Source organism: Ovis aries, chromosome 3 (assembly GCF_016772045.2).
Source record: "Ovis aries strain OAR_USU_Benz2616 breed Rambouillet chromosome 3, ARS-UI_Ramb_v3.0, whole genome shotgun sequence".
Lineage (NCBI taxonomy): Eukaryota > Metazoa > Chordata > Mammalia > Artiodactyla > Bovidae > Ovis > Ovis aries.
Window position 1 is genome coordinate 148,571,875 of NC_056056.1, and position 26,647 is coordinate 148,598,521.

At 37.0% G+C, this 26,647-nt stretch overlaps 1 protein-coding gene across 2 annotated transcripts in view; it reads left to right on the plus strand.

Annotated features, from left to right (window-relative positions):
• Window positions 1-26,647, plus strand: part of CPNE8 (copine 8) — a 261,274-nt gene that overhangs the window by 63,726 nt on the left and 170,901 nt on the right. For both annotated transcript variants that reach the window (XM_060412779.1, XM_004006455.6), the window contains one exon: window positions 24,488-24,591. Coding sequence is in view for 1 of the 2 variants with exons in the window: in XM_004006455.6 (XP_004006504.1) it covers window positions 24,488-24,591 (104 nt within the window). In the remaining variant the exon portion in view is untranslated. The remainder of the gene's footprint in view (window positions 1-24,487; window positions 24,592-26,647) is intronic.

Here is a 26,647-nt window from a genome sequence, read left to right on the forward strand (position 1 = left end):
TCCAATACTTTAGCCACCTGATACCAAGAGCCAACTCATTGGAAAAGACCCTAATTCTGGGAAAGGTTGAAGGGGACGACAGAGGACAAGATGGTTGGATGGCATCACTGACTCAATGGACACGAGTTTGAGCAAACTGCAGGAAACAGTGGACAGGAAGCCTGGTGTGCTGCAGTCCATGGGGTGACAAAGGAGTCGTACACAACTGAGTGATGAACAACAGCAACAATTGTTTTAGCAATGTGTGTACCTAAAAAACAATACCATATTATACTCCTTTGAATTCCTAACATCAGCCATACCCAGTTTTTCAAACAGAAATGCAGATTGGTCTTGAAATTTTTCTGCTTTGAAAGGGACATAAAGTAGTTTTTACAAATATTTCTGGTTATAGAGAATCAGAAGTTTCATCTTAATGTAATTTTTTCATGTTTAGAAAACTAATTTGAAGTTTGTTAGCTCTGTAAGTGGGCTTCCCTGGTAGATCAGCTGGCAAAAAATCCACCTGCAATACAGGAGACCCCGGTTTGATTCCTGGGTCAGGAAGATCCCTGAAGAAGGGATACACTACCCACTCCAGCATTCTTGGGCTTCCCTGGTGGTGGCTCAGATGGTAAAGAATCTGCCTGCAATGGGGGAGACCTGGGTTCCATCTCTGGGTTGGGAAGCTCCCTTGGAGGAGGGCATGGCAACCCACTCCAGTATTCTTGCCTGGAGAATCCCCATGGACAGAAGAGCCTGGTGGGCTGCAGTCTGTGGGGACCCAAAGAATCAGACATGATTGAGTGACTAAGCACAGCACTCCCCAGTGGCTCAGATGGCAAAGCGTTTGTCTACAATGTGGGAGACCTGGGTTTAATCCCTGGGTTGGGAATATCCCCTGGAGAAGGAAATGGCAATCCACTCCAGTACTATTGCCTGGAAAATCCCATGGACAGAAGAGCTTGGTAGGCTACAGTCCATGAGTTGCAAAGAGTTGGACACGACTGAGCAACTTCACTTTCACTTTCAAGCACAGCACAGCTCTATCAGTATTTGATATCCAGCTGAACACAAATCATGCTTTCAACTGAACTTTTCTGAGTGTTAGTTGAAAACCAAATCCAGAATAATTTTCTTCTCTTGAACTGTTTTTTTTTGATCAACTTTTATTTTTTATCTTTCCAGCTTTGTTGAGAAGTAATTGATATAGAACAGTGTGTGAGTTTAAGGTGTGTGTATATATTCTTTTTTGTGTTTGATGAGAACTTTAAAAATCTATTCTCTTAGCAACTTTCAGAAATACAGTATGGTATAGTATTATTACTATGATGTACATTACATCCCAGGAACTTATTTATGTTTGTATTATAACGGGAAGATTTTACCCTTTGACCAGCTTCACTCGTTTCTCCTACCTGCTGATCCCTGGCAACCACTAACCAGTTGTTTCTGTGACTTTGGTTTTCTTAGATTCCACGTATAAGTGAGATCATACAGTTTTTGCCTTTGTTCATCTTTTTTCACTGGCCTAATACCCTCAAGATTTATCCACATTGTTGCAAATAGCATAATTTCCTACTTTTTAATGGCTGTATTCCTGTTCTAATTTTAGTATATCTTTTAATTGAAATAAAGCACCGAGATGATGAGCATACATCATACAGCACATTGAATTTGTTAGATGCAAATACATCATGTAACCACCCCCATATGAAGAGTAGAATATCACTAGCATTCAGGAATTCTGACTGTGCCCTTCCTTCCTCCCAGATTAAACCTGAATCCTACCTTCTAGCACTGTAAAAGAGTTTTGCATATTTTTAAGCTTCAAGTAAATAAAATCATGTATTTATTTGTATCTAGTTTTTACCCCTCAGAATTATGTCTATGGAATCTATCCATGCATGTGGCAAAGTTTTTTATATTTGTTGCTGTATGATTCTCTATTTTTTGAATATATCCCAATTTATTTATCCATTCTACTCTGGACAGATTTTTGGATTGTCACCAGTTGCTGAATATTATGATTAACTGGTTGGAATATTCCAGTACATGTGTTTTAGATATTACAATTGTGATTTGGTATTGTCTGTACATGTAGGAGTAAAATTTCTGAGCCACAGGGTATGTGTATTTTCATCTTCAGTAAATAATGATTAATTGTTTTCCAGAATTTTTCACATGCCATTCTCACTGTAGTATGTCTTTGTTGGTACTTTGTATTATTAATTTAAAAAATATATTTCCTTTTGGATATTAGCTTCCTGATAATTTATATGGCTAAGCACACTTTGGTAGCCTAATAGCCATGTGGTTATCCCCTTATGAAGTGTATGTTCAGGTGTTTCCCTTATTTTCTTACTTCTTTCCTTATTATGTCTTGCAAATATCTTCTCCCCTGTATTAGCATGACTTTTTTACTCTTTGAACTATGTATTTTGTTGAACAGAGGTTCATAACTTTAATTTAGGTGATAACAGTAATTTATTCCTTTCTGATCTCTTTTGTTCTGTTTAAGGAATAGTTGTTATTTGAAGCCCATGATGATGTTTCCAGGGTTATATTCTATAAGTTTTATTGTTTAAACTTTCATATTTAGATCTATGATTCCTCTGGGATTAATTTTTGCATATGATTTGAGGTAAGATTTACTTTGATCCAGGGGCATTTATTGAAGATATTTTCTTTCTTTATTGAACAATCTTATGTCATTTGACATTAATGAAATGACTAAATATGTGAAGACCTTGTTTAGGATTCTGTTTATGTTTATCCTATCTTAATAAGTAGTTGTATGTATTTTGTAGTTATTTTCTTTTTTTTTTCAAGATTTTCTAGGTCAGAGGTCAAGATATAAAGAACAAGATACAAATAGGGACTGGGAACTAGGTTGCCCCTACGTTCTCTAGGGCTATTGTAGCATAAAAGCACCATAGACAATATATGAATGGCTAATTAGGGCTATGCCCCAATGAACCTTAATTTACAAATGAGTGGAAGGCCAGATTTGGCTTACAGGACAATAGTTTTCTGAACACATAGGATATTCTTAGCTTTTTACATCACCATAAAAGTTTTGGAATTTGTCAGTTTATGCACACATACGTGCATAAATGCACATACACACATGGCGCACACACACACATACTGGAGATTTGAGTTTGTATTATAGATTATTAATAATTCCAGAGGACTGAAGTATGTAAATAGTATGCTTTGTAGCCAATGAATATGGATATTGCTCTATTTATTTAAATTTTCTTTAGTTTTTCTGAATAATATTTTATAGTTTCTGTGGGAGGGTCTTGTACATCTTTAATTGCATTTGTCCCTAGTGATTAAGATATTTTTGATTCTAATGTAACTTGTCATTTTTTACTTTTGTTTATTATTGTGGCAAGTAAAATATTATTGATTTTTTGAATAATTGAGGTCACCTTGCTTAACTCACTAATAGTAATTTGTGAATTTAAAAAAGTTTTCTTCATATACTCTTGTAATCTGTACCTAATATCTTATTTTTTCCCCTTTCTAATCATGATGTTTATTGTACTGACAACTACCTCTGCACAGTGTTGAATTAAAGCAGAGGTAGGAAGCATTCTTGTCTTGTTCCTGACGCTAAGGGTAAAATTTTCATATATTTGGATCTATGAGATGTTCATATGATTTTTCTTTAGTTTGTAAAAGTAGTTAATTATATGCTTCATTTTCAGTATTAAAACAATTATATTTCAGGAATAGTCCAACAGATTCATGATATATTGGAATGAAGACTAACATTTTCCAGTCCTGTGGCCACTGCTGAGTTTTCCAAATTTGCTGGCATATTGAGTGCAGCACTTTAACAGCACCATCTTCTAAAACTTGAAATAGCTCAGCTGGAATTCCATCACCTCCACTAGCTTTGTTTGTAGTGTTGCTTCCTAAGGCCCACCTGATTTCAGACTTCAGGATGCCTGGCTCTAGATGAGTGATCACAACATCATGGTTATTTGGGTCATTAAGTTCTTTTTTGTATAGTTCTTCTGTGTATTCTTGCCACCTCTTCTTAATATCTTCTGCTTCTGTTAGGTCCATTCTGCTTTTGCCCTTTATAGTACCCATCTTTGCCTGAAATATTTCCTTGGTATCTCTAGTTTTCTTGAAGACATCTCTAGTCTTCCGCATTTTATTTTTTCCCTCTGTTTCTTTGCATTGATCCCTGAAGTAGGCTTTCTTATCTCTCCTTGCTAGTCTTTGGAACTCTGTATTCAGATGGGTATATCTTTCCTTTTCTCCTTTGCCTTTAGTGTCTAGTCTTTTCTCAGCTATTTGTAAGGCCTCCTCAGACAACCTTTTTGCATTTTTTCTTCTTGGGAATGGTCTGGATCACTGCCTCCTGTACAATGTCATGAACCTCCATCCATAGGTCTTCAGGCATTCTATCTATCAGATCTAATCCTTTGAATCTATTTGTCACTTCCACTGTATAATCATAAGGGATTTGATTTAGGTCATACCTGAATGGTTTAGGGACTTCCCTGGTGGATCAGATGGTAAAGCGTCTGTCTACAATGAGGAAGACCCAGGTTCGATCCCTGGGTTGGGAAGATCCCCTAGAGAAGGAAATGGCAATCCACTCCAGTACTATTGCCTGGAAAATCCCATGGACAGAGGAGCCTGGTAGGCTACAGTCTATGGGGTCGCAAAGAGTCGGACACGACTGAGCGACTTCACTTCACTAGTGGTTTTCCCTACTTTCTTCAATTTAAGTCTGAATTTTGCAATAAGGAATTCATGATCTGAGCCATAGTCAGGTCCCAGTCTTGCTTTTGCTGACTGTATTGAGCTTCTCCTACTTTGACTGCAAAGAATAGAACCAATCTGATTTCAGTATTGACCATCTGGTGATGTCCAGGTGTAGAGTGATCTTTTGTGTTGTTGGAAGAGGTTGTTTGCTATGAGCAGTATGTTACTCTATTGTATTCTCCTAGAAAGTCATAATGTAATAATAAAAAATTAGCATTGACATATTTTTACCATTTAAGACTCCAGTCAATTTCACTAATTGTCCGAATAATATCTTTTAGCAAATGGGTCCCATTCGGAATTGAATATAACCATCTCCTCTCTGTTGCTGTTTTGTTGTTGTTGTTGTTGTTTTCTACTTGATCTGAAATAGTTTCTCAGTTTTTGTTAACTTGGTATTTTTGACACTTTTGTAGATGGAATTTCAGCTACTTTTCAGAATTTCTTTTATTATGGTTTTGTGTGATTTTTTTTCCCCCCTCATGATGGCATTTTTGAGTAGAGTATCACGGAAGTGGTACTGTGCTCTTCTTATTGTATGGTATCTGGTGGCATAAAATTTTGATTTGTCCCATTTCTGATTAGGTTAATTTTCATCACTTGATCAAAGTGTTTTATGCTAATTTTCCCTATCAAAAAGTTACTGTCTCATTTTCTAGTTAATATTAGTTTTGGGAGGGCATTCTAAGAGTTATACAGATGGTAGTTATATACAGATGGTAGTTGATGAATATTTGGGTAGATTTTTTAATTATGCGAATGTCTCCTTCCTCATTAAACTTAACACTTAAAATTATTTTATAATTGTGGGCTTAGGATTTCTTTTGTTATTCACTAGTTTTTCATATGATACTATCATTTTTTGGGGGTGCTTAAATTGTTCCAAATTTGCCCAGTGGGAACACCTTTGGTGTCTGTTAAAAGTTACCCTGTCATTCTTTTAGCTTGTCCTTATTTCCTGAAAAAAGATGTTCAGGGTTTTTATTCTTTTCTGGAAATGTTTCTTGCCTTAAATTCTACTTTGTTTATTAAGTGAATAATTAAAACTGTTTGCATTTGTGTAATGTTTATATCATTTATCTTACCTCATAGATTTGTGTTTGACTTTCTCATGTTTTATATTTGACATGTATCTCAAAAAGAGTAGATAGTTTGGATTAAATGTAAACTTAAATTTGTAATCTTTGTCATTTATTGGGAGTATTTAGATAATTTATAATTGTATCTGGTAAAACATCATTTTACTATTTCTTTTATTTTATTCACATATCTCAAATCTTTATCTTTCCTTTCCTCCTGTGGATTTGAATATTCATCTATCATCTGAACTCCTTTCTTCATAGCTATCTATCTATCTCTTTATATCTTTTCCATTATTACCTTGTTAGTTTTACTTTCTTTAACTACTATCTTAATAGTTGCCCTAAAGATTTCAACATACATAATGGATATTTTAGAATCTGTTATAAACTAGTTTTGTAACAAATTCTCAAAAGTGCTTGGTCTTCAAAACATTTTAACTCATTATCTCAACTCCTATTCTCTTATCAGTGTTAGTTTTGTACATAATATGAACACACAAGGCATTTTAGTATTTTTTTAATCATCAATAGATTTTAAGACTTTACATATATTTCCCTGGTTTCCTATCAGGTACTCTTCATTTCTTCATGTAATTGTATGTTTGCTTCAAGGATCATTTTTCATCCTGTATGAAGAAATCCCGTTAAAATATCTGTTTGTACAATTTTGCAGTTAGACTATCACTGAATTTTCTTAATTGTTTTTAAGTGAGGAAATTATTATTTTGTGTTTTTTTTCTCTTTTTTATTGTTAAAAATAGAGAAAACAAGACAAAAAGTAGAAAACACAATGAATTATCATAAGGCAAACGTCTTTGTAACCATTAGAAAGGTCAAAAATACACCTTTACCAGCCACCCAGAATTTCCTTCCATGTGCCCCTCCTAATCAGAGCACTCAGTTTTCAAAGAATAATGACACATGTGTTCATGCATGTGCCTTTATGGTTTTATTATCCAAGTGTGTACCCCTTGACATTATAATTTAGTTTTGCACACTTAAAAGGAATTGGCATGCATATCTTCAATTTGACAAACTGACTCAAAAGGGTGATCAGACACAGGTTCAGTTCTTTTAGCAAATCTGTTGTTGATGATGTGAACGTTCATTAGGAGGCACTTTTTTTTGCTGTTAGTATCCTTTGATGTTTATTACATAAATAATCAGGGATTTTCACTTGCTAGTTGCAATTATCCTATTTTATATCAACATTGTCAAATCATATTGCCATTGCATACTCTCATTTAGACCTAATTAAACCTTAGTTCTGTAAGTAATTCTCACCACTATTCCTGCTTAAATGATTTGACTTATGATTTTGTGATTTTTTTACACCAGTGTTAATCTGTATCCAGTAGAAACTGTTACTTAGAACTTTGAATTTTGAACTCTTCTTGAGCTGGAAATGCTACCTTCTCATGCTGAGAATGAGATCAAAAGAAAGCAGGGGTAGCAATATTCATATCAGACAAAATAGACTTTAAAATAAAGACCATTACAAGAGACAAAGAAGAACATTAAATAATGATCAAGGGATCATTCCAAGAAGAAGACATAAAAATTATAAATATATATGCACTCAACATAGGAGCACCTCAATATATATGGCAAATACTAACAATTATAAAAGGTGAAATTGAGAGTGACACAGTAATAGTGGGGGAATTTAACACCACTTTCACACAGAAGGACAGATCATGTGGACAGAAAGTTAATAAGTAAACAGTACCCTTAAATTACATATTGCAGCAGATGGACCTAATTGATATTTATGGGACATTCCATCCAAAAGCAGTAGAAATATACCTTATTTTTTTCCTCAAGTGCACAGGGAACATTCTCCAGGAGAGATCACATCTTGGATTATAAATTATATCTTGGTAAATTTAAGAATACCAAAACTGTATCAAGTACCTTTTCTGACCACAGTGACATAAGATTAGATATCAACTACATGAAATAAAACTGTAAAAAACACAGACAACTGGAAGCTAAACCATATGCTTCTAAATAACCAAGAAATTATTTTAAAACTCAAAGAGGAAATTAAAAAATACCTAGAAATGAATGACAGCAAAACACAACTCAAAACATGTGGGATGCAGTAAAAACAGTGCAAAGAGGGAATGTTATACCAATACAAGTCCACCTCAAAGAAATGAGAAAAATCTCAAACAAACAACCTAATCTTACACATAAAACAACTAAAAAAAAAGAAGAGGAAGAACAGCAACAAAAACAAAGTTACTAGAAGGAAAGTTATCATAAAGATCAGAGCAGAAATAATTGAAAAAAAAAATGAAGGAAACAATAGCAACAATCAGTAAACTTAAAAGCTGGTTCTTTGTGAAGATAAAACTGAGAAACCATTAGCCAGATTCATCAAGAAAAAAAGCAGCTCATACAACTCAATATCAGAAAACAAATATCTCAGTCAAAAAATGGGCATAAGAACTGAGCATACCTTTATCTAAAGAAGACACAGAGATGTCCAATAAACATGTGAAAAGATGCTCAATATTGCTCATTACTAGAGAAATGCAAATCAAAACTATATTGAGGTCAGAATGGCCATCATCAAAAAATGTACAAACAATAAATACTGGAGAGGATGTGGGAAAAAAAGGGATTCCCCTTGCACTGTTGGTGGGAATGTAAATTGATACAGTCATTGTAGAGAACAGTATGGAGATTCTTAAAAATCTAGGAATAAATCTACCTGGATGGCATCACCGACTCGATGGATGTGAGTTTGAGTGAACTCCGGGAGTTGGTGATGGACAGGGAAGCCTGGTGTGCTGCAGTTCATGGGGTTGCAAAAAGTCAGACACTACTGGCAACTGAACTGAACTGAACTGAAATCTACCATATACCCCAGCAATCCCACTGCTCTACATATAACCCGAGAAAACCACAATTCAAAAAGACATATATAGCCAGTATTCAGAACAACTCTATTTTCAATAGCCAGGACATTGGAGCAACCTAGATGTCCATCAGCAGTTGAATGAATAAAGAAGATATTTTACATATATGCAAGGGAATACTTCTCAACCATAATAGGAATGAATTTGAATCAGTTTTAGTGAGATGTATGAACCTAGAGCCTATTGTACAGAGTGAAGTAAGTCAGAAAGATAATAGAAAATATTGTGTAACACATGTATATGGGATCTAGGAAAATGGTACCGATTTTGTTAAGAAGGAATGGAGACTCAGACACAGAGAACAGACTCGTGAACACAGCAGGAGGAGGAGGTGGGATGAATTGAGAAAGTAGCATTGACATATATACACTATTATGTGTATCATAGGAGGAAGCTGCTATGTAACACAGGAAGCCCAGCCTGGTGCTCTGTGATGACCTAGAGGGAAGGGATTTGGGAGAGAGGAAGTTCAGGAAGGAGGAGATTTATATATAATTATGACTGATATGAATTGTTGTATAGCAGAAACCAACACAACATTTTAAAGTGGTTTTTCTCCAGTCAAAAAAAAAAAAAAAAAAGTTAATGTTTGTCTCACATAAAGGAAAATGTCACTGATATCAACCCATATTTCCTAGTAAAGTCCTCCTGAATAAATTTAGTCCTCTTTTTTTAATCTTCACATGATAAAACTTGTCACTAATCACAGAATGAATAGCCAGCAATGACATGGTTAAAGTAGTTCCTTATTGTTATTTTTGTAATTATGATTTAATATTAAATGTTTTAATTAAGGTGTGAAATAACTATAATTTAATTTTTAAAATTGATGGAGTTTAGTTGTCTATATTTTATGTGTGATAATTACAGAGGTATAATCAAGGTGTTCTTTTTTATGGTAATGGATTTAGGTTCATCCTAAAAACAAAGGATCCCCCCAAAAATGAATGAAATCCCCTTATATGAAATACTCTGTCTTAACCAAGAATATTGGAAGTCAATTTACTTCTCTTTGTGGTGTGTGTATTTGTATGTACATCTATAACCATCTCATTCATATATAATGATATAAGATCTAGACGAAATCTTCAGATTTTCTCTGTGTCTTCTTATAATTAAGTGAATTTGAAATCATTGATTTGGAAAAAAAAAGTCTTATATAGTGAGTTATATTACAGTACTCTTATGTTTTACCCTTAGATGAAAAGATCCATGGATTCTCTGGTAATCTCATTGTTTAACTCCCAGTAGGAGTTGTTTACCAATGTAAATCTGTAATTTTGGTTGTTTATGTGTGTGTATGTATGTGAGCATGGTATTTATGTGTGTTTGCATGTGCAAACCAATGCACTTGCCCATACTTACATTTGGCATCCTTTATGCAGGTTAAATATGTATCATCCTAAACTAAAGCTTTCTTTTTTAACCTAAATTTATCTTAATATTATGTCTGCAGTATTCAGTTTATCTAATCTTCTTGTCTAATCCCTGGAGACTCTCCTCTGTATATCACTGCTGCTGCTGCTAAGTCGCTTCAGTCGTTTCTGACTCTGTGTAACCCCATAGTCGGAAGCCCACGAGGCTCCACCATCCCTGGGATTCTCCAGGCAAGAACACTGGAGTGGGTTGCCATTTCCTTCTCCAATGCATGAAAGTGAAAAGTGAAAGTGAAGACGCTCAGTCATGTCCGACTCTTCGCGACCCCATGGACTGCAGCCTACCAGGCTCCTCCTGGTAGGCTTCAGTCCATATCACTGCTACTCAGGTTTAATTCTAATTTAATAACTGATATAAAGAATGTGCTGTAGTCCACATGAGCTCTTTTTCTTCATGATTTTCATTTAGACAAATGAATGTGAGATAGAGTGATTGTTCTGGCCTTCCGCAATATATTAAACCTTCATGAACATTTTTCTCATAACAGAGTTCATTTGCTTGGTGCAATCAACAGATAAATGTTCTTTCCAGTATAGCTCTTGTGGAGCAGTTTAACAATTAGTTGATTTAAAAATCAAGACTATTTCCATTCTGTTATTTTCAGCAAGACTTATTCCTACAGGGAAAAAACAGGTATTTATCCAGTTAGCTCAAGTATAAAACAAAGGAAAACTTGCAATGACTTGATTGTGAATTGTATTTTATTTTTTTGTGTAAAGTTTTGCAACAAACAGTATTTTGTTTTCTAATAAAATTAACAGTTTACATACTTTTTCAAATAACTTAAAACTTTCACATTTGTGGAGAAAATTTTTTTTTCTAACAGTTTTCTATTTATGAGATAAGGACATTTAATGCTATATAATTATGTTAAAGCATTCTCCTGTCCACATATTTATATATGTTCCTTGTGCCAGAGATTATTGTAATCAGGTGTATTCAGTTCAGTTCAGTCGCTCAGTCATGTGTGGGTACTTCTAAAAATTCAGTATTGTTGATATTCAGAAAAAGATGTTTTAGGATACTGGTTGCAATGTTTTTTTAAGTAGCTGTTTCTGGGTGTATACAATTACCAAATATTAATATTTCTCTTTCCTCAAAATTGTAACGCTTTGTGGCCTGCTGTTGGGGAGTGTTTAACAGGAGGATTCCTACATGCTGTTTCTCACAAGTCCTTTGTTTCTTTTCAAGCAGAGCAGCACGCTGCTCCCAGGAACCAAGGTTGTTGTGTGAGACAGGCTTGAGTCTCCTTTAGTAAACATTCTCTTTACGACAAAACTGCTTAGTCTCCATCCCCTTTCTTGAGATATGGATGGTCTTCTGACCTTGTGACCATTATTAATCCCTTGTTCCTTTGGTAACAGTTACTATATGCTTGGTTTTCTGATCTTTATCATAGTCATAAGAAACTTCTTGTACCACAGCTTATATATGCTCTTAGAAAAATCATTAAAGCACCTTTGCTCCATCAGAGCTTGGGTCCCAGTGTCTGTCTGTCTTTCTTTCTTTCTTTCTTTCTTTCTTTCTTTCTTTCTTTCTTTCTTTCTTTCTTTCTTTCTTTCTCTTTCTCTTTCTCTCTCTCTTTGGCTGATTCCATGGAGCGCAGAGACTGGTCTTGCTCACTCTCCTGCCCAGGCTTCTAAGACTCTCTCGAGGTGGCACCCGGTGCCTTTGTAAGAGATGCAAGTCCTATATCAAGGACTATTGGTTTTCTGCCTAAACCAGGGAGTATCAGCCTCTTTCTGTCTTTCACTTTCTTATCATCGCCTCAGGACCACCAGGTCTTGGTGCATTAAAGGACCCCAACAGCCTGCACAGAATAATATGCAACTGTGCATTTTCCAAAGAATTATAAAAATTTTATTTTATGATTTAAGGTATCAGCTAAGACCTAAACTTGAGTTTGAGCAAACTTCAGGAGATAGTGAAGGACAGGGAAGCCTGGTATGCTGCAGTCCATAGGGGTTGCAAAGAATCAGACATGACTTAGCAACTAGACAAAACAACAACACAAATTTTATTTAAGTCAAGAAGATTAATCACTTGATTGATAGTTAATAATTCCACCCTCTGGTAAAAATTAGCATTTTTTCTATGAGATGAACTGTCATAATTTATCTATAAATTTCTTATTATGCCAGTTTGCAATTTTTATGAGGAAGCTTCCACAAACCTCTTATCCCTATTTCTTAGAGGGCAGAGAGAATGAAAACCATAATCACGGAAAACTAACCAAACTGATCGCCTTGATCACAGCCATGTCTAATCCAAATGAAACTATGAGCTATGCCATGTAGGGCCACCCAAGACAGATGGGTCATGCTGGAGAGTTCTGACAAAATGCGGTCCACTCGAGAAGGGAATGGCAAACTACTTCAGTATTCTTCCCTTGAGAATCCCATGAACAGTATGAAAAGGCAGAATGATATCACCCTGACTCCCCAGGTTGGTAGGTACCCAATATATACTGGGAAAGAGTGGAGAAATAACTCCAGAAAGAATGAAGAGACCAAACCAAAGTGAAAACAATGCCCAGTTGTGGATGTGGAGATGGACTGGAGATGGAAGTAAAGTCCGATGTGGTAAAGAACAATATTGCATAGGAAAATGGAATGTTAGGTCGTGAATCAAGGTAAATTGGAAGTGGTCAGACAGGAGATGGCAAGAGTGAACATTGAAATTTTAGGAATCAGTGAATTAAAATGGACTGGATTGGGTGAATTTAATTAGGATGACCATTACATCCACTACTGTGGGCAAGAATCACTTAGAAGAAAAGGAGTAGCACTCATAGTAAACAAAAGAGTTCAAAATCCAGTACTTGGGTACAGTCTCAAAAATGACAGAATAATCTCTGTTCATTTCCAAGACAACCTATTCAGTACCACAGTAATCCAAGTCTATGCCCCAACCACTAATGCCAAAGAAGCTGAAGTCAAATGGTTCCATAATGACCTATAATATCTTCTAGATCTAACATCAAAAAAAAAAAAAAAGTTCTTTTCATCATCAGAGACTGGAATGCAAAAGTAGGAAGTCAAAAGATACCTGGAGTAACAGGCAAATTTGGCCTTAAAGTACAGAATGAAGCAGGGCAAAGGCTAACAGCCAAGAGAACACAGTGGTCATAGCAAACACTGTCTTCAAAAACACAAGAGAAGACTACACCGGACATCACCGGATGGTCAATATAAAATCAGATTGATTATATTCTTTGCAGCCCCAAATGGAGAAGCTCTATACATTCAGCAAAAACAAGACCAGGATCTGACTGTGGTTCAGATCATGAACTCCTTATTGCCAAATTCAGACCTAAATTGAAGAAAATAGGGAAAACCACTAGGCCATGCAGGTATGACCTAAATCAAATTCCTTACAATTATATAGTGAAAGTGACAAACAGATGCAAAGGATTAGATCTGATAGACAGATTGCCTGAAGAACTATGGACAAAAGTTCATGACATTGTATAGGAGGTAGTGATCAAAACCATCCCTGAGAAGAAAAAATGCAAAAAGGCAAAATGGTTGTTGGAGGAGGCCTTATAAATAGCTGAGAAAAGAAGAGAAGTAAAAGGCAAGGGAGAGAAGGGAAGATATATACATCTGATAAGGAATTCTGAAGAATAGAAAGGAAAGGAAAGAAAGCCTTGCTAAGTGAACAATGCAAAGAAATAGAGGAAAACAACAGAATGGGAAAGACTAGAGATCTCTTCACAAAAATTAGAGATACCAAGGAAAAATTTCATGCAAAGACAGGCACAATAAAGGATAGAAATGTTATGGACCTAACAGAAGCAGAAGATATCAGGAAGTGGTGGCAAGAATACACAAAACTATACAAAAAAGGATCATAATGACCCAGATAACTGTGATGGGGTGATCACTCAGTGAGAGCCAGACATCCTGGAATGTGAAGTCAAGTGGGCCTGAGGAAGCATCACTATGAACAAAGCTAGTGGAGGTGATGATATTCCAGCTGAACTATTTCTAATCCTAAAAAATATGCTCTGAGAGTGCTGCACTCAATATGCCACCAAATGTGGAAAACTCTGCAGTGGCCACAGGACTGTAGAAAGGCAGTTTTCATTCCAGTCCCAAAGAAAGGCAATGCCAAAGATGTTTAAACTACTGCACAATTGCACTCATCTCACACACTATCAAAATAATGCTCAAAATTCTCTAAGCGGGCTTCAACAGTATGCGAACTGAGAACTTTCAGATGTTCAAGCTGGATTTAGAAAAGGCAGAGAAACCAGACATCAAATTACCAACATACATTAGATCATAGAAAAAGCAAGAGAATTCCGAAACAAACAAACAAACAAAACCCCACATCTCTTTCTGCTTTATTGACTACATGAAAGCCTTAGACTGTGCAGTCATAGCAAACTGGAAAATTCTTCAGTTCATTTCAGTCACTCAGTCATGTCTGACTCTTTGTGACCTCATAGACAGAAGCACTCCAGCTTCCCTGTCTATCATCAACTCCCAGAGCTTGCTCAAACTCATGTCCATCAAGTCATTAATGCCATCCAACCATCTCATTCTCTGTCATCCCCTTCCCCTCCCATCTGCAATCTCTCCCAGAATCAGGGTCTTTTCCAATGAGTCAGTTCTTTGACATCAGGTGGGCAAAGTAATTTCAGCCTTAGAATCAGTTCTTCCAATGAATATTCAGGACTGATTTCCTCTAGGATGGACTGGTTGGATCTCCTTGCAGTCCAAGGAACTCCCAAGTCTTTTCCAACATAACAGTTCAAATGCATCAACTCTTTAGCACTCAGCTTTCTTTATAGTCCAACTATCCCATCCATACATGACTACTGGAAAAACCATTGCCTTGACTAGATGGACCTTTGTTGATAAAGTAATGTCTTTGCTTCTTAATATGCTGTCTAGGTTGGTCATAACTTTTCTTCCAATGAGCAAGCATCTTTTAATTTCATGATTCCAGTCACCATTTGCAGTGATTATGGAGCCCCCAAAATAAAGTTACTGTTTCCACTATTTCCCCATCTAATTGCCATGAAGTGATGGGACTGGATGCCATGATCTTAGTTTTTTGAATGTTGAGTTTTAAGGCAATTTTTTCACTTTCTTATTTCACTTTCATCAAGATGCTCTTTAGTTCTTCTTCGCTTTCTGCCATAAGAGTGGTGTCATAATTTTCCACAGTTTACTGTGATCCACACAGTCAAAGTCTTTGATGTACTCAATAAAGCAGAAGTAGATGTTTTCTTGGAACTCTCTTGCTTTTGTGATGATGCAGTGGATATTGGCATTTTGGTCTCTGGTTCCTCTGCCTTTTTAAAATCCAGATTGAACATCTGGAAGTTCACGGTTCACAAACTGTTGAAGCCTGGCTTGAAGAATTTAAAGCATTACTGTGCTAGTGTGTGAGGTGAGTGCAATTGTACAGTAGTTTGAGCATTCTTTTGACATTGTCTTTCTTTGGGATTGGAATGCCAAACATTCTTTGTCATTGCCTTTCTTTGGGATTGTATTGGAAAATTCTTAAAGAGATGGGAATACCAGACTATCTTACCTGCCTCCTGAGAAATCTATATGCAGGTCAAGAAGCAACAGTTAGAACAGGACATAGAACAACGGACTGGTTCCAAATTTGGAAAGGAGTATGTCAACGCTGTATATTGTCACTCTGCTTATTTAACTTATATGCAGAGTACATCATGCAAAATGCCGGGCTGGATGAAGCACGAGCTGGAATCAAGAATTCCGGGAAAAATACCAGTAACTTAAGATGTGCCAATGACACCACCCTATGTCAGAAAGCACTGGGATGGTAGCTGTGGTATAAAATAAATATTTCAGGTTAAATGTTAATTGTGAGGACCCCATAAGAAAACCACAGGTATAAGTCAACAAGATAGTTGTATGCATGAGTCTTTGTTGTTGTTGTTTAGCCACCACGTCATGTCGTAACCCCATAGACTGCAGCATGCCAGGCTTCCCTGTCCCTCACCACCTCCTGGAGTTTGCCCAAGTTCATGTCCCTTGAATCTGTGATTCCATCCAACCATCTCATCCTCTGTCACCCTCTTCTGTTTCTGCCTTCAATCTTTCCCAGCATCATGGTCTTTTCTAATGAGTCTGCTTTTCACATACGGTGGCCAAAATATTGGAGCTTCAGCTTCAACATCAGTTCTAAGAAAGAGTATTCGGGGGTGCTTTCCTTTAGGATTAACTGGTTTGATCTCCTTGCTTTCCAAGGGATTTTCAAGAGTCTTTTCCAGAATCACAGTTCAAAAGCATCAGTTGTTCAGTGTTCTGCCTTCTTTGGCTTCCCTGATAGTACAGTTGGTAAAGAATTCACCTGCAGTGCAGGAGACCCCTGTTTGATTCCTGGGTCAAGAAGATTCACTGGAGAAGGGATAGAGTACCCACTCCAGTATTTTTGTCCTTCCTTTGTGGCTCAGCTGTTAAAAAATCTTCCTGTACTGAGGGAAACCTGGGTTTGGTCCCTGGGTTGGGAAGATCACCTGGAGAAGGGAAAGGCTATCCACTCCAGTATTCTGGCCTGGAGAATTCCATGGACTATTATATAGTACACAGGGTCGCAAAGAGTCAGACACACCTGAGTGACTTTCACTTCACTGCCTTCTTTATTTTCCAGCTGTCACATCTGTACATGACTATTGTAAAGACCATAGATTTGACTCTATGGATCTTTGTCAGCAAAGTGATGTCTCTGCTTTTAAACACAGTGTCTAGGATTGTCATAGTTTTCCTGCCAAGAAGCAGTCTTCTAATTTCCTGGCTGCAAGTCACCATCCACATTGATTTTAGAGCCCAAGAAGAAGAAATTGGTCACTGCTTCCACCTTTTCCCCTTCTATTTGCCATGAAGTGATGGGACCAGATGACATCATCTTAGTTTTTTGTTTTTGTTTTTGTTTTTTTTTAATATTGAGTTTTAAGCCAGCTTTTTCACTCTTCTCCTTCACCTTCATAAAGAGGCTCTTTAGTTCCTCTTTGCTTTCTGCCATTAGAGTGGTATCATCTGCATGTCGGAGGTTGTTGATATTTCTCCCTGCAATCTTGATTCCAGCTTCTGCTTCATCCAGCCTGGCATTTTTGCATGATGTGCTCTGCATATAAGATATCTAAACAAAGTGACAATAAACAGCCTTGTCATACTCCTTTCTCAGTCCTGAGCCAGTCAGTTGTTCCATACAGGGTTCTAACTGTTGCTTCTTTAACAGCATACCAGTTTCTCAGGAAAAGAGGTAAGATTATCTGATATTCCCATCTCTTTAAGAGTTTTCCACAGTTTGTTATGATCCACACGGTCAAAGGCTCTAGTGTAGTCAATGAAACAGAGGTAGATGTTTTTCTGGAATTCCCTTGCTTTGTATGATCCAGCAAATGTTAGCAATTTGCTCTCTAGTTTCTCTGCTTTTTCTAAACCCAGCTTTTTGAACATAACCTTAGTAGCCTTGGAGATGAATACAATTGTCCAGTGATTTGGACATTCTTTAGTACTGCCCTTCTTGGGAATTGGGATGAAGATTGAACTTTTCCACTCCTGTGGCCACTGCTGGGTTTTCCAATTTGCTAACGTATTGAGTGCAGTGCTTTAATAGCATCATCTTTTAAGATTTTAAATAGCTTAGCTGGAGTTCCATCACCTCCACTAGCTTTATTGGCAGCAGAGCTTCCTCACACCCACTTGACTTCACACTCCAGAATGTCTGGCTCTGAGTGAGAGATCACCATTGTGGTTATCTGGGTCATTGAGATCCTTTTTGTACAGTCCTTCCGTGTATCCTTTCCATCTCATCTTGATCTCTTCTGCTTCTGTTAGGTCTTTACTGTTTCTGTCCTTTATTGTGCCCATCTTTGCATGAAATATTCCTTTGATTTTTCCAGTTTCCTTAAAGATATTACTAATCTTATCCTTTCTTTAGTTTTTCTCTGTTTCTTTGCATAGTTCATTGAAGAAGGCATTGTCTCTCCTTGCCATTCTGTGGAACTCTGCATTTAATGAGTGTACCTTTCCCTTTCTCCCTTGCTTTTTGCTTCTCTTCTTTCCTCCGCTCTTTGTAAAGACAACTAGTTTGTCTTCTTTGTCAGACAACCACTTTGTCTTCTTGCATTCTTTTTCTTTGGGATGGTGTTGTTCACTGCCTCCTCTACAATATGATGGACCTCTGTCCTTAGTTCTTCAGGTACTCTGTTTACTAGATCTAGTCTCTTGATTCTATTTGTCATCTCCACTGTATATTTATGGGGGATTTCATTTAAGTCATATCTGACTGGCCTAGTGGTTTTCCCTGCCTTCTTTAGTTTAAGCCTGATTTTTGCTGTGATGATGATCTGACCCACAGCCAGCTCCAGGTCTTGTTTCTGCTGACTGGATATAGCTTCTCCATCTTTGTCTACAAAGAATGTAATCAATCTGATTTTGGTATGACCATTTGGTGAAACCCATGTGTAAAGTTCTCTCTTGTATTGTTGAAAAAGGATGTTTGCTATGACCAGCATGTTCTCGTGGCAGAATTCTGTTAGCTTTCGCCCTGTTTCATTTTGTACTTTGAGGCCAAACTTGCCTGTTACTCCAGGAATCTCTTGACTTCCTACTTTTGGCTTCCAGTCCCCTATGATGAATAAGACATGTTTTTTTGCTATTAATTCTAGGAGATCTTCTAGGTTTTCATAGAACTTATAAACTTCAGCTTCTTCTACATCTGTGGTTGGAGCATAGAGCTGCATTACTGTGATATTGAATGGGTTGCTCTGGAGATGAACTGAGATCATTCTGTCATTTTCAAGGTTACATGCAAGTACTGCATTTCAGACTCTTTTGTTAATTATGAGGGCTACTCCATTTCTTCTAAGGGATTCTTGCCCGCAGTAGTAGATATAATAGTCATCTGAGTTAAATTCATCTATTCCCATCTATTTTAGTTCACTGATTCCTAATATGTCAATGTTTATTTACTCTTGTCATCTCCTGCTTAACCACATCCAATTTACCTTAATTTATGATCCTAACATTCTAAGTTCCTATGGAAAACTCTTCTTTTCAGCATTGGATTTTACTTTCATCACTAAGCACATCCAAAACTGAGGGTCATTTCTGCTTTGGCCTGCCATTTCATTCTTTCTGGAACTATTAGTTGTTGTTCTCTGCTCTTTCCCAGCAGCATATTGGATGCCTTCCAACCTGGGGGACTCATCTTTTAGTGTCATATCTTTTAGCCTTTTTATACAGTTCATGGGGTTCTCATGGTTAGTATACTGGAGTGGTTTGCCATTCCCTTCTCCAATGGATCATGTTTTGTCAGAGCTCCCTGCTATGACTCATCCATCTTTACTTAGAGGCAAATCTGAGTTGATGATACACATCTGGAATTTATCATCATGTAGATGGGATTTAAAGCCAAAGAACAGAGTAAGTAATCTAATAGAAGAGTGAATATAGGCAGATGAAGAAGGCCTGGAATTGTACTGACGAGAGGTTGCATATCTGAGAATCTAAGAAGAGAAAAACCGGGGAATGTGGTGTCAAAGAATCGGAAGAGGCTGCTTCAAAAAGGAGGAAATGGGCAACTCTGTTCAATGCTACTGATAGTCTGATATAATGAAAGCTGAAATGTGACCACTTAATTTAGCAATATGAAGGTCACTAGTGACACTGTTAAAAGCAATTTCAGGGCTATGTGTCAGGAGGCATATTAGATGTTCATATTTGATAGATGCTTAGCTAAAATTTTAATGGCTTCATGTTAATCTTCTGTTGAGATAGCAGAGTATCCTCAGCCACCCATATTGCTGAAAAGCCATTGTCCCTTAAGACAAACTTGTTTTAATGGCTCAGAGGCCCTTCTTCCAGATATTCAAGCTGAATTTAGAAAAGGCACAGCAACCAGAGATCAAATTGCCAACATCTGTTGGATCATCAAAAGCAAGAGTGTCCCAGAAAAATATTTACTTCTGCTTTATGGACTATGTCAAAGCCTTTGACTGCAGATCACAACAAACTGTGGAAAATTCTTCAAGAGATGGGCATACCAGACCACCTTACCTACCTCCTGAGAAATCTGTATGCAGGTCAAGAAGCAACAGTTAGAACCAGACATTGAGCAACAGACTGGTTCCAAATCTGGAAAGGAGTATGTCAAGGCTGTCTATTGTCACCTTATTTATTTAACTTATATGCATAAACTTATATAAGTTTAACTTATATAACTTAACTTTCATCATGTGAAATTCTGGGCTGGATGAAGCGCAAGCTGGGATCAAGACTGCTAGGAGAAATATCGATAACCTCAGAAATGCAGATGATACCACCCTTATATCAGTAAATGAAAAGATGCTGAAGAGCCTCTTGATGAATGTGAAAGAGGAGAGTAAAAAAAGTTGGCTTAAAACTCAACATTCAAAAAACCTAAGATAATGGCATCAGGTCCCATCACTTCATGGCAAATAGATGGGAAAACAATGGAAACAGTGACAGACTTTATTTTCTTGAGCTCCAAAGTCTCTGCAGAAGGTGACTGCAGCCATTAAATTAAAAGATGATTTCTCTGCGGAAGAAAAGCTATGACCTACTTAAACAGGATATTAAAAAGCAGAAGCAGAGGCTTGACTTTGGCAACAAAAGTCTATCTAGTTCAAGCTATGGTTTTTCCAGTGGTCATGTATGGATGTGAGAGTTGGACCATAAAGAAAGCTGAGCACTGAAGAATTAATAATTTTGAACCATGGTATTGAAGAAGACACGAGAGTCCCTTGGACTGCAAGCAGATGAAACCAGTCAGTCCTAAAGGAAACCAGTCCTGGATATTCATTGGAAGGACTGATGCTGAAATTGAAGCTCCAATACTTTGGCCACCTGATGCGAAGAACTGTCTCATTGGAAAAGACTCTGATGCTAGGAAAGATTGAAGACAGGAGGAGAAGGGGATGACAGAGAAAGAGATGGTTGGATGGCATTACCAACTCGATGGACATGAGTTTGAGCAAGCTCTGGGAGTTGGTGAGGGACAGAGTAGCCTGGTGTGCTGTGGTCCATGGGTCGGAAAGAGTCAGACACAACTGAGCAACTGAACTGAATTGAGCTGTGGCCCAAATTGCTGGCTTACATGCAACTCAGCAAACCTTACCGTGAGAATTCCACTCTATCGTCTTCCTTCTGAGTGAGGGTTTGTGTTAAAATCCACAAGAAGGATTCGAGTGCTGAGGAATATGGGTACTGGCTGAGTTTCTCTTTGAGAGTGTTATACATTTGCTCATTTGATACATTTTGCTTTGGTCTGAGGACCATCTTGCCTCCTGGCAGGACAAAGGCTGGGAGGGCCCTGATTCTGTCTGATTCAGATTTTTACTTCTTGACCTCTGCACTGCTTTTGTTGGGTGCGTGGGTTCTCCTGGGTTATTTGGTACATGTCCTTATTCCCATTTCTTTAAAATTAACGACCAAGGATAGGCTTATTTTTGAATCTTCCCAGGGCCTAATATATTCTATGCTGAAATAGAGAAGAGTCCTAGAAAGAATGAAAGTAGATTTTGTAACCAAAGTGGATTAGGTTGGGACACTATACATCAATTTTCTCATCTTTAAACAAGAATACTAATACCTACCTTATGGAGTTATGATAAAGATTTAAAGTAATGTGTGACAAGTGCTTAGAACAAAGTAAGTGAAAGTGAAAGTGTTAGTCTCTCAATTGTGCCTGATTCTTTGTGACCCCATGGACCATAGTCTGTCAGTGGGAATTCCAGGCAAGAAAACTGCAAGAGGCTGCTGTGGGGAGAGAGCAAATTAGCCAAGAAGGCTGTTCAGGCTCACTCACCTCACATTTTGTAAATACTGTGTTACAGCTGAGGTCATTTGTAGCACTGCACATATGCAACATGAGGTACTTGTTTGGTCACAGGCTACTTTGGGCTGTAATATATGCACACTGATATATGAGCTCTACCTAAAAAGCAGCGGGCATTACTGCTGCCTCACAGCTGTGTCTGCTGAGTCAGCCACGAGAAGAGAGAATATAGTGTGTCTACTGCTGCAGCTGCTGCTTCAGCCAGGAGTGAATGCTGTTATGGCCTCTGTGCCAGCCAGGAGAGAGGTTTGTGTTGTGTTAGGTTGTGCTGTGGCTGCTGCTTTGTCTTCTGTGTCAGCCAGGAGAGAATAAATGTGTCTGCAGTTCCTACCTCTCCTCAGGTCTTCTTCCAGCCTTTTACTTTGTGCTTTGTCTGCCGTGGGTTCAGCCAACAGTACAGACAGTGTGAACAGCAAGACAATTGGCACTGTGAGTAGCATCAGCAATACAGTTGCCATTCCAGTATCCAGGGCATCTTCCCAAACCAGGGATCAAACCCATGTCTCTTACATCTCTCACACTGGCAGGCAGATTACCGTCTGAGCCACCAGGGAAGAACAAAGTAGAGTACTCAATAAATGGTGACTGTAATTACCATTATTGTTCAGATAAATGTTTAATAGTTTTGAAATGTTGAATTAGTTACCTGGGTTATGATTTGGTTAAAGTGTCTGCCTCCAATGTGGGAGACCTGGGTTCGATCCCTGGGTCGGGAAGATCCTCTGGAGAAGGAAATGGCAACCCACTCTAGTATTCTTGCCTGGAGAATCCCCTGGACGGAGGAGCCTGGTAGGCTACAGTCCATGGGGTTGCAAAGAGTCGGACACGACTGAGCGACTTCACCTTTATAATTTTGGTCCAAGATATAAAACATTGCCCAATGCATAAGCTTCTGCAAAATAGTTCTTTTTTGGATAGTTAATAATAGCCATGATGAATCTTCATCATCAATATTTTCTATCATAGTTTTATTATCACAATTTATGTGATAAACTCATGACCTTTACTTTATGATGGATTGATAATTTTCTTGTTGTTTAGTCGCTAAGTTGTGCTGGACTCTTTTGTGATCCTATGACTGTAGCCTACCAGGGTCTTCTATCCATGGGATTTCCCAGACAGTATTCTACTGGAGTGGGTTGCCATTTCTTCTCCATGGGATTGAACCTGGGAATCAGTCTTCTCCCTGGGATTTCCGGCCCAGGGACTGAACCTGCATCTTTTGCATTCGCAGGCAGATTTTAGTTGTTTTATTATTCCTAATAAAAAGTTTTTCTTTGAACTTTAGTAAGTTAGTTCTCTGATAAGACAGCATGCATAATATTTTCATGTGGTTCTCAAGATGCAAATAAGTGTCTCATTGGGAAAGACCCTGATGCTGGAAAAGACTGAAGGCAGAAGGAGAAGAGGATGACAGAGGATGAGATGGTTGGAAGGCATCACTGACTGGATGGATATGAGTTTGAGCAAGCTTCGGGAAATTGGTGATGGACAGGGAAGTCTGGTGTGCTGCAGTCCATGGGGTCACAAAGTTTTGGACATGACTGAGCCACTTAACTGAACTGAAGTGAACTGATAATATTATTCAGAACTAAAGGTTAAGATTCCCTCTTTAGAATTCTTTAGAAGGGGAAGAAGGAAAGCCAAAAACAAAAAAAGAGATATGAGATTTGTATTTTTGATCATCTTTGAAAGCAGTGCAGATGACCTTCCTTCACATTGCAAGGAAAGAGTACTAGATATGGAGTTTTATTTACTGGTTTCCATTTCCCCTGAGATGAAAAACTTTTTTTTTTTAAGCAAAAATAGTACAGTAGCTTAAAAACATGCAAGAAGCATAGGTCTCATTTTGACTCTCTAGATACTTTAAGAATTAAAAGAGAAGAAAACAAGAAAAAAATGACTGAAGTGTGTAATATATTATAAGAAAGTTCTTCCCAGAACATAGCTAAGAAACTATTCTATGTAGACGACTACTTGATTATGAACTGAATATGAACACATATTCTTACATCTGTACCCTCCAGTTGTAAGAATATGCATTGGTTGGCTTAGTTATGCACTAGGTTAAGAAGAATATTTGTGATAAACTAAAGGTAGAAATAACTTCTTTTGAATGGAAAAAGATTTGGCTTTCAAGTGGGGAAAAAGTGGAGGAAGTATACAGTTGTTATGTGAATTTTCAGAAGCTGCTTTTCTAATAAATTTGTATGAACTCAGGGCTCATTTTCTGAATTCCCTGAGTGTTGAAGAGGGATGATTTGATCTTTAAAATCTTTTCTGAAGGGCTCTATCAAGCATTTGAATATTTATTGTGTTTTCAAGGAAATATATTAATAATAAGTTCTATACTGCAATAAGTAACCATGCAAAGTTTGCTTTTAACCTGTCTTTTTTTTTTTTTTTTTGTCTCAACAGTTTGGAAGGACTGAAGTAATTGATAATACTTTAAATCCTGATTTTGTAAGAAAATTTATTCTGGACTACTTTTTTGAAGAAAAAGAGAATCTTCGTTTTGATTTGTAAGTTCCAGGAAACCTTGTATTTGGGGGAAAAAAAAGATGTTTAAAGACTACATTCATAACATGATGTTGGGTGCTATGGTTGTACTAAATAGATATTATCAGGAAATCAGATTAAATCTGTTTAGAGTGTGGCCTGAGCACTATCCCCAGCACTGCTTTGCATATTATAGATTATTTGCTATTTATTAAAAATATATAAAGTAATTACTTTACCTTGTTGAAATTCTGGGTAAGATATATGGGCATTCTTTCAAATCCTCCTGTGGAATAGGTGTCTTATATACTCCAGGGGGATCCTCATATATTTCCATGGCTGACTTTCTCAGATCTTTAGATTTCTGTCAGTTGTTTTTTTGTATAGTACATGGTGTGTGTGTGTGTGTGTACATTTGTGTGTGCATGCTCAGTCATGTCTTAACTATTTGCAACCCCATGGACTGTAGCCTGCCAGGCTCCTCTCTCCATCATATTTCCCAGTCAATAATACTGGAGCAGGTTGACATATCCTCCTCCAGGGGATCTTCCTGACCTAGGGATTGAACCTGCATCTCCTACATCTCCTGCATTGGCAAGTGGATTCTTTACAATAGAGCCACCTGGGCAGCCCCATATTACATGGATCTTTACCTAATTATGGCTCCCTTTATTTGTTCATGGACTCATATTTCTAAGCTTAGGCTGCCAAAGCTAAAATTTTTAATATTCTTGTTATTTTGATACTGAATCAGGCATATTAAGCTATTATCTTTAAATTCAACTCCTTATCCACAGAGAAGCTGGAGTCAGTCTATAACTGAGTTATAACCAGAGACTTTATGAACATCACAAGTATTTAAAAAGAAAAATGTCTTAAGTAGCTGAAAACAATACAGTATACATGCTATAATGGTTTATAGATATTTTTGATAACAAAAGCTATCAGTGTCTTATTTGAAAATGCTATAATTTTCCTCCTAATGAAAAACAAAAGTTCTTTGCTGTTAGGAGTCTTTCTCATTTTCCTGTAAAATGTGTACAATAAAATAACCTGTAGTGTTTCTGTTTAAAAAAAGGAGAATCTTAAACCACTCCCTTTCCTCATGAGCTAGAGGAGTTCTAAGTATTTATTATTTTATCAAACAAAATTTATTATGCCCCATTTGGTTTTTATTTCCTTGAAACACTTTTCCAGATAATAAAAATGAGGTTCCTGAGAAAAAACTTAAAAGTGGAATGTAATGATTCCCTCACCATGTTTATCATGGTGATTGCATACAGTGTTATTATTTAAAAACAGACATATGAATCATACAGAACATAGTTTCATTCTTCCATTGCTCAAGGCCTCTGTAGGAATCGTTTTTAGGAAATTTCCTTCTTTCTCAGAATGGTACTCCCTTAATTTTTACCAGTTACTTTCAGATCTAACTTTATTATAAGTTAGTCAGTATTTCATGATTTTTTATTTTCATTCTTTGTTTTCCTTTCTCTTTTATTCTCTTTCTCAATTACCTGTATTCTTTTCTTGCATTTAAGAGAAATGCATTCTTATTATAAACTTTAAATAATACATGCATTTATAAAGTGAAAGTTCCCTGTAACCCCAGCACCAAAACATACACATATGCACAAAGAACCAAAACTGTAAATGCATTTGCAGATCCCTTTTCTTTAAATATATACCTGTATATGGAATCTCAATATTTTTACTATCTCAAATACTTTCTAGTTACTTGTATTATTTAGATATCTTTCAATGCCACTAAATATATAGATATTCTTTCATTAATTTTAATGGTTACATAATTTTCATTATTCAAAGAAATGCAGTTTACTTGTCCAGACATTTACTGATGAACATTTTGGCTGGTTCTATTTTCACTATTACGTGTAATCCTGCAGTAAGTATTTTTTACAGAAACATTTTGCTGTTTTCTTGCCTTTTCAGAATACATATTACTCAGTCATATTTTAAGATGAAATGATATGGCCAAGACTGCTTCTAACCTTTGAGACCATCTTAAAGATCATATGTGCTTTGTTGGTTCTTTAAACTCTTTGTCTAGATATTTGC